At 37.9% G+C, this 14,262-nt stretch overlaps 1 protein-coding gene across 1 annotated transcript; it reads left to right on the top strand.

The window, feature by feature from the left end:
* The first annotated feature begins 620 nt into the window (after positions 1–620).
* Positions 621–9,129, top strand: LOC103703611 (mitochondrial zinc maintenance protein 1, mitochondrial-like). Its single transcript, XM_008786520.3, has 2 exons — positions 621–972; positions 8,539–9,129. Exons 1-2 carry the CDS (start codon positions 726–728, stop codon positions 8,613–8,615), a joined length of 324 nt encoding a protein of 107 aa, XP_008784742.2. The 5' UTR covers positions 621–725; the 3' UTR covers positions 8,616–9,129.
* The last annotated feature ends 5,133 nt before the right edge of the window (positions 9,130–14,262 follow it).

The following is a 14,262-nucleotide window of genomic DNA, read 5'->3' as shown; positions in this document are numbered from 1 at the left end:
GTCACTTTTGTCACTTGGGAATTGCTACTCCCTCGTCACCTCAAGGTGAACTTCGATGATAGTGTGCTAGCAAGAGGAGATAGAGGTGGGATGGGATTCGTAATCCGAGGTCACAATTCTTGTTTGATTACTGTAGGAGGGCAATGCATTAGTGATACGACAGTCATAGAAGTGGAGCTCAGGGCGGCATGGGAGGGCATCACTTATGCGAGATCTGTTCTAGGGGCTAGTGAGATCACTCTGGAAGGAGATTCTGCCATGGTGATTAATTGGATTCGGGATGCTACGCAACAGGTTGCCGATCATCCTTTCTTTAGCGATATACATCAGATGGTGCGAGACTGTAACTTCTTTTAGGTTGCTTATGTATACCAGAAGGCAAACAGGGCGGCTAACTGGATGGCTTCCTTTGCTGCCCATCACTCCGGAGAGGACTTCTGGATATGGGCAGATGTTGTACTCTCTTTTTTAGGCCACATTTTGTATTTTGATTCGGTTGTATTCATATTACATTAATGTGAGCGTCTGTTTTACCCAAAAAAAAAAAAAAAAAAAATCAACAACAACAACAATACATTAGCTAAACGGGTGCAATCGGGTCAGCGCCAAGCGACTACCGGATCGGATTCATTCTCTTGTTCTGTGTCCGCACGTGAAACGGGAGATATCCCATAAGCTTTTGGGGATATGCGCTCAGGGAGTGGGCGAGGCAGCGAAAGAAAGAGATGGGTGGAGGAGTGGAGGCGCTGGGGGCGTACCGGGCGCTGCTGCGGGCGACACGGAAGACGTTCGCCGGCGACACGCTGATGCTGTCGGAGTCGGCTGTGGAGATTCGGCGGAGATTCGAGGAGAACCGCGGCGTGACGGCGGAGGCCGAGGTCAAGCGACTCCTCGACGAGGCGCGTCAGGCCTCCCACTTCATCACCCACATGATCGTCCAAGCCAAGCACAGCTCCACTACTGGAGGTTATGGTAAAATATCGAGTTTTCTTCTCGTTGCTCGTGCTTTGAAGCTGCTAGCTCTGATTTCAGGCTATTTTTTTTTCAAACGTTTGCAACTATTCCTTCCATCGAATTGGATATGGTGGTTAAAAAAATCGTATTTTTAGAGCTGGAGCCTGGATGGATTTCAAGCTGAGAAGATTGGGTCTAGGGCTAGGAGAGAATTCTCAAATTATTCATTATTTTCCTGGTGGCTGCTTAAATGTTCCAACTGTTCGACAATTGTCAAAATATTCATCAATTATGTATGAACTTATGAGTTTTAAGAACTTGTTGCCACAGAAGTTTAACATTGATACTGGATATGATAGTCAACCATTTATCTTACCATGCTTTGTGACATTGTGACGGGTTAAACGTTTTAAGATGCATAGGTTTTTGGAGTTTAAAAGAAAATTCAGCTGGCAAAAGCGAATAAGATTCTTAAGATGTAAGGGATTTCAATATTATAGCTGAATATTTTAGGATGCAATGATTCTAAAGATGGTACTTTGATGCCCTATCGTTGTTCCACAATTTTGATGTTTGTAGAGGATCATGGCTGTTATTGGCATAACAATCAGAATGGCTATTCTTTACTGAATTATATGCTTGTTAAGCATTTGGGATGAGAAGGGCCAAGATGTATAGGGTCATCAAGCTAAATATAAAAGGCCAAGAAGTCCATGGGATGATATATTTCGATACATTTGTGGAAAAGACCAAACATAGCAATAGGAGGAGATCTCATCATCGTTCATCACGTCTGTTTAGTTAGTAAAATGGGTTGAGTCATGGGATAGTCTGAATTCTGTGACAGTCCTATATTGTGACTGGAGGTAATCTAAAGTAGTCATGATTTCATGATGTCTTAGGTCAGGAAATTCTTGGGTTGAGTTTAATGTAGTTTATTATTTTCTTTGTTTGAATCTAAGGATTTAATCAGGAATTGCTTGAACTTTAAAGTCAACCTTTTTTCTCTTTTAAGTCTTTTCGCATTAGCAAGACCTAAGAGGGGACAATGCCACACTCTATGTGGTGACTTATGGAAAATGCCAGCTGGCAAAGATAGCATCAGTACTACCAAAGCTAACTTTACTATCAGGTATTCCTTAAAGTTTATTTAAGTTAATCCTTGCTCTTTAAAACAAATAATGGAATTGGATCACTGATTTGTATCTTAACCGACAACAGTTTGTTTTCTATTTTGCTATTTCTCTGCATTAGTTTAACAAAATTAACCAAGTTAAATCTTCAGCACAGCTGCAGTTTGTCCCTAGTGCAGTTTGCACCTTAATTTTTCAATATAAATATCTTCAGATAAGCTACAGAATACAGAATATGTTAAAGTTCTTATTTGAACCCTTCAAGAAAATTCTTGCTTCATCTTGCCCTTGTTTTGCAATTTTGCTTAATGAGCAACTTCTAAGTTGATTTTCTGTATCATATAAGATCTGAAAGCACACATTTAGTAATTAAAATCTTTTTTTATGTGGCGTTGTGTTTCCTGAGGCCTTTAATGATAATGCTGTTTGCGAATAAACATATAAAAATACCATACAGGTCATGCAGATTTTCACAAGGCTCTTTTGTTGGACCAAACAACTATCCATGTTTTATTTCTTAAGGAAGCATTATCTGCTTAGATTAGCTGTCAAGTTCATATGTTTTGACATCTTGGTGCATGGGACTGCTCCAATGTCCAATGGAGGGATCCCAATGTGACTGGTTACGCTTGTGTATTGCCATTTTGCTACATTTGGGCTTGCTTGACTAATTATATTCTTTTCATCGCACCATATGCATCAACATATGTCAAAATACATTACGCCATTCTCAAAAAAAAAGCCTGTTCTGCAATTTATCTGAGAAATTGAAGATAATTGACACAGTCAAAACAGCCTAGCCATCACATGTGATGCAAAATTCTCTTATTCATATTCCTTGCACTGTTGTTGCTAGCAGCAGATCAACGCTTGACTGTAACTTTAGTATGGCATCTACTACTGCCCTGAATTATGAAGATATGGCAATGCTTTCCAGAATGTGATTTAGAGGATCCTTTAATTGCCTTTCCCATACAGTTTAACATCTCATCTCTTTTGCTAGTCTAATCTTTGATGTTTTTTTAACTTCTTCTATTGTATTGAATGGTCCATGAGATTCTTGTCAACATTATGTGATCATTGTGTAGACTGGATAATCTATAAACCTGTTTTTTTGGTGCATAAGTATTATAGAATAGCCATTTAAACCACAAGAAGAGCCAAATTGAATATGTTGCAATCGTGCAATTGTGATCATTGTAGTTGTAGAGCAGAGGGAGCTGAGTATTGAATGTCTAGGGAAAGCTTCGTCCTTATGCGTCATTTGTGCTGTAAATCAGCCATTTTTTTGTCATGAAAGGTTGATGACATCACATCATTAGCATTCTGAATTGTAGCTCCAAATAATTATCTTGGGGAGCTTGTTAACTCATTACAAGTTGTCCTTTTGTTGTCAATTGCTTTCTTTCATGTTTGCTCCACTTTTCTAGGGTTTAAACCTTATCAAGCCTATCATTGCTCCCATTTGTGTGCTCCTTTAAGGCAAGCAATATGCTGCCACATTCTTCATGAAGTGCAACGTAAGCTAACTCTTGGATTTACAACCATGTTATTGCTCCCTACTCAGTTCAATAAGCACAATTTTTATGAATCAAGAGGATCTCAACGTAACAATTGTTTCCAGAGCTACTGTAGAAGGAATGTTTGACGTGGTGTGCAGTTATCCGCAAGCACTTATTTAGCATTACATTGAGTTGAGAAACCTATTATTTGGTTGCTTATTTGCTTGATGACAATTTTGATCATTCAATTAAAGAAGTGATTGTTTTATAATAAGTATACTCAAAGGTAATATAATTATTAAAACAATGAGTTCAGGGATTATTTGTTACATGCATAAAGTCATGCATATATACAAGGAGATTGAATTGTTATCTTGTATTTTTTTAACTTTTGCACTACTAGATTGAGTTTTAGGAAGAAGAAGAGAATAATTTTGACTTTAGGTGAAGAGATGCAACTTGAATGAATTTTTACATTGTTTATTAGACCTAAACTAAGAGAAACAATAATTTAAAAAGGAAAAATGTTCAAGTATCTCCAAAGAAGGGTTTTTTTACCCTCAAAATTAAGATATTGTCATAGATTTGCATAATCAACCGTGTATGTGTGCCACTGGTGTATGATCTTGAACTATTGCTTTTTTAAAATTAATTTTGTGGCATCACATGAATCCTCGATGGTTGCCATCGCAACATTGACTCCTGAACTGTTGGTGTATGTGGCATGGCTCCTCATTTTTCTAATCAATCAAAACATGCTGCAATGAGGACCTCTATACTGTATCCACATAAACCATCTTGGTTTTGCTTGTTGAAGTGAGTCAAATTGTATATCTTTATTTGATATGGTCTAATATTTCAAACTGAAACTTATATTCATGTAAGGATGGAATGTACATATATAATCCAAAAAGGTAGCCCAATGCATGAGGCTCCTGTCTTGCAAGGTCTGGAAAGGGTTAAATGTATGCAACCTTACCCTGTGTGTGGAGATGTTGTTTCCGTATTTCGAACCCATGATCTTTAGGTCACGATGGAGCAATCTTGCCGCACCCCGAACCTGTTACCTAGGTCGACCACGTGCAGGGGCGGCCCAAGCCTTAGGCGACCGAAGCGGTCGCCTAAAGCCTCAGCCCAAAGGAAGGCCTCTGGGAGTCTCCTACGAGCCAACATAGCTGCCTACGAACCGAGTCGAAGTTGGAACTCGGAAGCCTACGAGCTGCTCCAACATGGCAGCATAGCTACCTGCTGCCTACGAGGCTACGATCCAGACATCTTAGCCCGTCCTCTATCCTCCTGCCGGCTGCCGTCCATAGCCCATAGGACCACCATAGCCCGTCTTCTCCATCCGCTGTAGTCACCAGAATCCCAGTCTTCCCAGATAACCAGAGTCCAGGGCCCTCTAAAGTTCTAAACTCTTCTTCTTCAATCTTCGGTTCTTCCTTCCTGTTCCTGCTACCTAGTTCCTCGGTTCACAGTTCACTTCCTCCTCCTCCATCCTCCTTAGTTCTTCACTTCTTCCATCCTTCGCCCGTTCGCCGTCCTCTCCAGCCTCTAGGTGGCAGGTGCTCTTCAGATATTTCCCTGTAAAGACTTCAGTACATGCTTTCCTCATTGTGCTACAATAACCCAAGTTCCTTGATTAACTTGTTTCATGTTTATGAAGTTCAAGGTTTTTTGTTTTTTTTTGTTTGAATTTCATATGCATGTACTGGTGGTATCGGAATGCCTGTTGGACTTTTTTGAAGCTTGTTATATGTTATAGTCATGCATAAAGTCATGCATATATACAAGGAGATTGAATTGTTATCTTGTATTTTTTTAACTTTTGCACTATTCGATTGAGTTTTGGAAAGAAGAAGAGAATAATTTCAACTTTAGGTGAAGAGATGCAACTTGAATGAATTTTTACATTGTTTATTAGACCTAAACTAAGAGAAACAATAATTTAAAAGGGAAAAATGTTCAAGTATCTCCAAAGAAGGGGTTTTTTTAACCTCAAAATTAAGATATTGTTATAGATTTGCATAATCAACCGTGTATGTGTGCCACTGGTGTATGATCTTGAACTATTGCTTTTTTAGAATTATTTTGTGGCATCACATGAATCCTCGATGGTTGCCATCGCAACATTGGCTCCTGAACCGTTGGTGTATGTGGCCTGGCTCCTCATTTTTCTAAAATCAAAACATGCTGCAATGAGGACATCTATACTATATCCACATAAACCATCTTGGTTTTGCTTGTTGAAGTGAGTCAAATTGTATATCTTTATTTGATATGGCCTAATATTTCAAACTGAAACTTATATCCATGTAAGGATGGAATGTACATATATAATACCCAAAAGGTAGCCCAATGATGAGGCTCCTGTCATTGCAGGATCTGGAAAGGGTTAGATGTATGCAATCTTACTCTGTGTGTGGAGATGTTGTTTCCGTATTTCAAACCCATGATCTTTAGGTCACGATGGAGCAATCTTGCCGCACCCCGAACCTGTTACCTAGGTCGACCACGTGACAGGGTGATGTAAACCCTAGAGTGATGCCCTAGAGATCATGTAAGATCTATAAAATATTACAAAATCTCCAATAATACTAGAATAATCATATCAATCATAAAATTCAACCATATTAATCTAACTATATAAATCCTATCATTATCAAATAGTAAAGTTTGTTTAGCATAAAAATTCAAATGTTCACCTGATATCAGAAAATCAACTAACTAATAACTTTGATGCTCAAACTCTACGCTCAACCCATCTGAAACTACACATCTTGTGGTTTTTAAAAAAAATACAGTAGATAGATATGAGTTTTTCAGCCCGGTAAGAATCTCCAACCGTCACATCAATAAAATAAAATAAATTAATATGAGTTTTTAGATATTGTTATGGTATTTGATTCAAAACAACATATACATATTATCATCAAGAATCCATCTTATCAAAAGAAATATTTATATCACAAATACCAACAAATTAAATTGTTTATTCAGCAAGGGTTCATATGCCTTAAAATCCGTCTCTCATTAACTTAATTCCAGATTCAATAATAATTTATTTTTCGATTTTGGGCTAACCAAGATCATGCCTCAGTCCATGATTGATAAATATAAATTCCATGCGTAAGCCTATGAAGGCTATCCTATGCATAAGCTCGTAGAGGCTATCCCACGCATAAGTTCGTGGTAGCTATCTCATATGTAAACCCATGGAGATTATTCCACATATAAGCCTGTGGAGGCTATCCAATGCATAAGCTCGTAGAAGCTATCCACATAACGAGGTTAGTCCAAACTACTTCTTATGCATCTGATTATTGCATATTGTTCTTGTCAAAGTGATTCCAATTTGTCAATGTGTTCCTTACAATTTCAAGATAACTAGAATCATAATTGATATAGTCATATTTTCAATAGCTGATACCCACATATAATAAACACATAAATATACTCATGCCAAACATCATATAAAATGATATCATCTCGTGCAAAATTGAATTCATAGATACAAATCCAATGATATAAATCCAACAATACAAATTCAATAGTACAAATCTATACATAACATATACTGGTGATCATGTATAAGGATTTTTACCTCTATTGACAACAAACTTAACACACTTAAGTACTAGCCCACATCTTGATTTATGAACTGGGATGTCAGAATCCTACTCAATATCTTTTTATCCAAAAGATTATTCTCCTACAGAACCAAGTGCAATATTAAAATAAAAACCATAAAATCAACTATCTAAAACCTTCTATTGGGGTTTATCAGGGGTCCACCATTGAGTCCCCTGAATCTTTTCCATCAAACTCTTGGATTAGTTAGAGAGAGAGGAGAGTGAGAGGAAGAGAGAAGAGAGAGAACTCTCGCTCCTTTCTCAAAATAGGAGAAAGTTCTCTCCCTCTTTCTCAAACAAAGGAAGGCATGTAAGTCTTGGCTAGGTGACGACAACAACATAGGGCGGTGCTCGACAGTGGTGGGCCAGTGGAGAGAAGACAAAAGAAAAATGAGAATAGGTGTTGAACCAAATCAAAATTTGGCCTAGATCATGGCCGACTCAATGGTCGACTACCATACCTCATCATACAACCTTAGAGGAATTAGGGGGGCGGGGGATAGTGATGGTCTCGGCAATGAGCGGGGATCACTGACGATGAAAGATACAAGAGGAAAAACAGGGGAGCCTTTATTCAATAAGATTCTGGCGACTTGCCGGTTCACATCAGCCGGCAACAGCAGCACTGGAATTGGGAAAAGGAGGAGAAGGTATAAGGATGATTACCTCGATCTTGCGAGGTCTCAAAGATCCGAGCTTGGGGAAGGCTTAACGAAAAGAAAACACACGGAAATGGTGGAAACAACGATGATTGCTCGAGGATTCAATGATGGAGTTCGCAGGAGGAAGAGGAAACCTTTTTATAGAGGAGATCCTAGGAATTTAGTCGAGACCCGGCATGTCATAGGTCTCCCATCTCCGCTGGACTCAGGAGAGAAGAAGACTCCCAGTAGGAGTCTCCTCTACGCCCTGCACGTGCGATGCATGCATGTGTCCAACCGAGTTGGGCTGACCCGATCCAACCGGGTTATCAATTTGGTTCATAACAAACCTTATTGTTGTGCCAAGGCTCACTCTCTCGTGCATATATAATACCAATTATTTGAAAATTAGTATGTGCCGTCGAAGATATAGGTGGATACTGTGCCTCCTGCCATGGTAATGTCTTGAAATTCTTCAGCAAAATTGTCATATTTTGTAAGGAAAAAAATTTAATTTTTCATTCATTTTGACCTATTTAGTGTCTTTCTTTATGTCCTGTCCATATTTATATGCGTAGTTGCTTCAAACTATTACCAACATTGTTTAATGTTGCTCGACCTCTCCAGCTATAAACTTATTTCCTTTTTGGGTAATTATCTACATTTTCTACTGCAGTTGTGAAGCCTGGTAAAGAGCATGCTGGAGCAACACTAGAGATTCCTTCTGAAGAGATTCTCTCTAAGTTGACATGAGCAAAATTTAGCTAATTAGAATGTCAAAGGCAACAACCATCAATATCGCAGGTTAAGCATCAGATCAGTTGATATATTGAATAAGTGTTTCATCTGAATTATATTTGCCTGAGGAAACCAGCAGGAATATTTTATTCTTCTAGTTGAACTTTACACTTCAACTGTTTATCTAACAGAACTAACAAGGGCAGAAGAAAGTAAAACTTGCTATTGGGACTACTTTTTCATTTGTAAGTTGTAGAAGTTCAGGGGTAAAGGCTCATAATCTGGTGGATCTATATTTTCCTAAGAGGTTCAGAAGGAAGCTAAGTGGCTGTTATTTTTATTTTTTAATTGAGTCTTTGCTCTTTCTATCTTGAAGCTTATGTAGAAATTAGCTTATCTGATACGGTTGCTGCATTTACTTCTGCAATGAGACGAGCAGACCATCATAATATACTGCTTGTGTCTCACTGTAAATGGATTTGCATATTGCTCTGTCCTTCAATGCAGTAGCAGACTTCATGTTTGTTCACTAATTCTTTTTTTTTTTTTTTTGCGATGCCAAATTTGGCTTGCCTTCTGTAATATGGCTCTTGTTCATCTTTTTCATAAGAACTCTCTTCACGGCTTTGTCCTCAGCCATTTCCCATTTGCCATCATTTACTAACCTTTTCTTGTGAAATTAGGGATGGGGTAGTCAAAGTTACTAATAAATGAACAGAAGAAAAATAAATTATCTGCCTCAGTATAATGCTTGCCTTTTCCAGCTTATTTAATTGGACTTATTGATTTTATTTTCTTATTTATATGCTTTGCAGAGATGATCATGTAATTATTCCAAACAAATATCACAAGGACTTATTTCTTTCACATTTATTTGTGCACAGTTCCATTCAAAGTTTTGAGATTACAGCTCAAAGTACTTGTCAATTCAACCATCAATAAATTCATACAACATTGCAGCCACACCCCTCTTTACTTATGCCAAGGTTCTAAGTACCAACCTGTGTTGGGCGGCAGGGGGTGTACTGTACTGACGTGGTTTGATACTAGTACAATACAGAGGCTTGGTATGCCTTGATACTGAGAAAATATAGGTGTTGTGCCAGCTCTTGTAGTGTGCCTCATGTCTATGGGGGTATACCCAAAAATCAGTCATTTGTATGGTGCTGGATGCTAAGACTTAACTCAAAACCTTGATTGGTTTTATGCAAAGAAATAAGTAAATAAACCTAAATAAGATTGAGATGTGCAGTCTAGCTAATTTAGCATCTCAAAGAGAGTCTAATTGAAGCCCCATCAAGACGAGTCGAAATGGATTCAAAATCCAGATCTATTAAGAAACCTGATTTTAGTCCTTAAAAAGATCAGTTTTCTATATAAACTTTACTTTGATGATTAGATCAACAATACATGATTTCTGATATTTTGATCTTAGAATATTATGAACTAGAATACTTTCAAAGAGATTATTAAATTTATGATTATTATAATCAAGGTTCCCTGAATCAGTATCGGGGGACCACTGGCCGACGATCGGTTCAATGCCAGTATACTGGTATGTACCGTATTGAGTTGAGGTGCACTGGAACTAGGGGGAGGGAAAGAGAGTGGGCAGGAGGAGAGGGAGGGGGAGGCATACCTCGTTGTTGCAAAACCCTAACCCCAGTCAACATCATCGTCATAGTGTCGTCATCATGGAATCGTCAAAGGTGGCAGAGTATTGAGAGAGAGGGGTGAGGGGAGAGGAAGCTCCTGTGAGTAGAATCAAGAGAGAGAGAGAGAGAGAGAGAGGTCTACCTCATCGTTGCGGAACCCTAACCCTACCCAGTGTTATCATTTGGAGTCCGTGGCGGCGGCGGAGCATTGAGAGAGAAGGGTGAGGGAAGAGGAAGCTCCTAAGAGTAGAATGGGGAGGGGAGAATTGAGAGATCGGAAGAGAGAGAATGAAGAATAGAGAGGGAGAGGATTTGGAGGCATTTATATATTAAAAAAGGTACTAGATCGATTGGCCAAGCCGTCTCGGTGACCGTTCAATCTAGTTCAATATTCCCTGAACTGCCCAGTTTGGGACGATTTGGTGATCCTTGATTATAATGAATGAATGCTTAACTTAGTATTGAAGACAATTAGAACTTGTCAGACATCAAGAACAATGAAGACAGAATCATGTCTAGTTCAGTATTCCCTGGACTACCCGGTTTGGGATGGTTTGGTGATCTTTGATTATAATGAATGAATGCTTAACTTACTGTTAGTATTGATGACAATTAGAACTTGTCAGACATCAAGAACAATGAAGACAAAATCGTGTATAGTTTTGCAGCTCTAGGCCAAAGCTATTTTTCATATGAGCAGCTTTTTGTTAATATATACAAGAGATTCATTGCTCTTCACTAATCGAACTTTGGAATAAGATATATCAGTCAGTATTAGTTGTAACGGTTCCCACTTTGGTTAGAGGTCAGCTTTAAAAAACTAGCTCAGATTAGTGATTAGAATTTACAAAATAGTTCCAATATGTATTGTTGACTTTTATATCCTAGTTAGCTGCTCTATGTGCAAATCTAATGCTGTTACTGGAAGAAAGATTAACACACCAGTCTCCAGTGTCAATTTCTAGTCCACCAATAATAGGGTAAAACTGTTCCTGCACCCTTCAATTTATAAATAGGAAATGATTCTACTGCTACAAAAATTGAGGGCTAAAGATTATTGATTGAAAAGATTTTCTGAGAATTGGCAAATAGCAAACAACTCAAAAGACCTAAAAAGATTATGACATGATGAGATGGATGACGGAGATATTATACACAAACCCACAGAGAAGAGATTATGAGATAACTTTGAAATGTATACTCTCAGAAGGAAAGTTAGAGACTTAAATTACTATAATTAGGTTTTTTAAATAAAAAAAATGTGAAAGAGCTTGTAATTAAGAAAAGATTGAGAGAATAGGCTAGCGAACAAGGAGATCAGATTTTTAAAGAACAGTCAAGGGCTCAACCTTTCTATTTGCTTTATTGATCCTTCTGATTCGAATCATTTTTGTTCCAGCAATTTTCTCCCCATCATCTTTGTTAATTCAAGTCAGTAACATTATCACATTGTTCCAGCTTTAGCTTTTTCACATTGCATTTTGTTATGTTCCAATTATAGAAATGTCTCCCTTTCATCATATTCAAACTACCAATGAAAACTCCTCTTCTGTGTTTGAGTTTGACTCTTCGGTTTATAATTTATGCCTCATATATTAACATATATAGTTCCCTGATAGGACTTCATCATCTTTCTTGTCTTTTCCAAATTTACGGCAACTTTGGAGGGGTGTCCCAAATTCTACGCTGTTTTCCTACATGCCACTGGCTCTCTAGCTGTTCTGTCAGGTCAATTAGTACAGGTAGATTAAATTTCATAATAAATTTCAGCTGTACATTTAAGCGTGGTCCATGTTCAGAACAGCAATGCTTTTTATGCTTCCATACTAAATGGGATATATTTGATTATGGTACCATTTCTGGCTTCCTTTAGGTGTGAAATTTTAGACTGCAACGATCTATTTCATCGTGCCACCACTGACACAGTTTTAGATTGTATGAAAGAAGGGCAGAATGTGGTGCAGTGAAATCCTTTAGTCTCCAAACCAGAAGCGGGATGTTGAAATGGTGAAAACTCAGAGGCCATTAATTTGACTGTAAATAAGAGGCCATTAAATTACTGTTAAGGTGACAAGAAAGAAAGAAAATTGTCAGGCTTATAAATGAGGATGGTACTCCCCTTAACTATGATATAGATTAGGGGTGTGGTCAGTCATTGTGAATCAGAAAATTGGTATAAGATGTTCACGGAATGAGGTCTAGGTCCTCATCATGCTCAGTCTCTATGGAATCTTCATTATTGAGAACAGCTGCTACCTAGATTTGAGTAGCTTGTCTTTATTGTATTGCATTTTTTCCTTTCTTCTGAATAAGCCTTTCAACCTCCTTAAGCCAAGCAATTTGGCTGACTGCCTGAGGAAATTAACTTTGTTTTTTTATTAGGCAAGGGTCACGAGTCTTTGTATAGAGAGGACTTTCTTATTTCAAGTTGGTGGACGTGAGTCTTAATTGTATTGTCGTAGTACGACCTACAGAAAAAGGATAGAGGCTTTCTTAGAGGCTGGTTGCCTCTTCTGCTGATATTATTGTTTAGATGCTGGACCTTCTCTCCCGTGGTGGACTCCACAACCATGTGCTATCAATCTTTTTTCTTCTTCCTTTATGCATTTTCTACAAAGCAAAATGGACAAGCTTCATTCAATCTTATATAAAGCAGGTATATTTTTCTTATTCTTTTAAACAAATGACATTTTAAATACCAAATTCAGTTTTTTTTGTTTTTCTATATCTAAATTTATCTATCGCACAGAAACCGAACAATTTCCTTTTTATTATCATCTTCTCTCGATTTAACCATAACATAACCATCCAGCTTTGTCCATCTATTTGGCATGTCGTATGAATACTCATTTGCCAATAATTCTTAATGATGGCTACTTCAAATGATAATTTTCTAGATGGGACGAGGCTCAAAGTTTCAATTTCTTTTAATAACTTGCATATACCTTACCCTTTAATACTTCGACTTCTCAAACTTTTCATTTAATTGTTACTCTTCTTGTGAAACAAATTCTGCTCCTTAAGATTAACTAGATATTTTTTATATTGCACTAATATAACTCCTAAATTTGTTACTAGAGGTTTTGGATTTGAGTCTTTGGTGGTGCATCCAAGTATTTGAGACTGGATAATTATAGTACGGTTGGGTTTCTGAAAAAAAAAAGAAATCGTAATTTCGTTACCAGAGACACAACGACATCGAGAATGTTGCATTGCTTAAGGCAACATTTTCCCAGAGCCATCCTTTTTCTGTCATGTGGGATGTAAATACTGAGCATCCTGATGGGAAATACTGAAATTGTGTTTCCGCAAGCTATACTTCTGCTCATGAGGTGGGTCATTTGTTGTGCCTGAGGTCAAAATTCTCATAATCTTGGATCTTTGCTTGGACACGGCCACACGGGGGAGCTGTTCTCTGAGAAGCAATAATGGAGTGTTTTTTGAACCATTTTGAGGAATGAATTTTATTCTGGACCATGTCAAGAAACTTTCTGGTCCTGTCAGAGGGTTGCAATCTTGAGAAAGCAGCATTGGATGACATATGTTGCCATAGCTGGTTCTGGCCCAAAGCCGAGTTGGTTGCAAAGAATATTTGCAGTTCTGAGGCTCATGGATAAGAACTTTGGCATGACTATGGAGCATCCACTCTCAAGTGCTGGTTGGATTGCCCATGCAAGATAAGTTGGCTCATGGAGATAGATATAAGCTCTAATATTTTCTGATAAATAATAAAAATGATTAGTGCTTATATTACCTTAATCTAGATCATAAGCTCTTAACTGCAGCTCAAGGGAACCTGGTGAAAAAGACATTTTCTTGATTCTACATTGGTGCTTTCAAATCATTCAGTCTTGATGCAATTCCCTTGTATGATATCGTCTCCAAATAAAGTTGCTGCCAAATTAGCTTTTAGCTCGTTGGAGATCTGGAACATAGGAGCAAAACCTACATGAGTTCTGTATTATACTTTTTCATATGGTTTACAAATTGTCATTAAGCATGCATCT

This window comes from Phoenix dactylifera, chromosome 3, assembly GCF_009389715.1.
Source record: "Phoenix dactylifera cultivar Barhee BC4 chromosome 3, palm_55x_up_171113_PBpolish2nd_filt_p, whole genome shotgun sequence".
Taxonomy (NCBI): Eukaryota; Viridiplantae; Streptophyta; class Magnoliopsida; order Arecales; family Arecaceae; genus Phoenix; species Phoenix dactylifera.
This window is presented reverse-complemented; position numbering and strand designations above follow the sequence as displayed.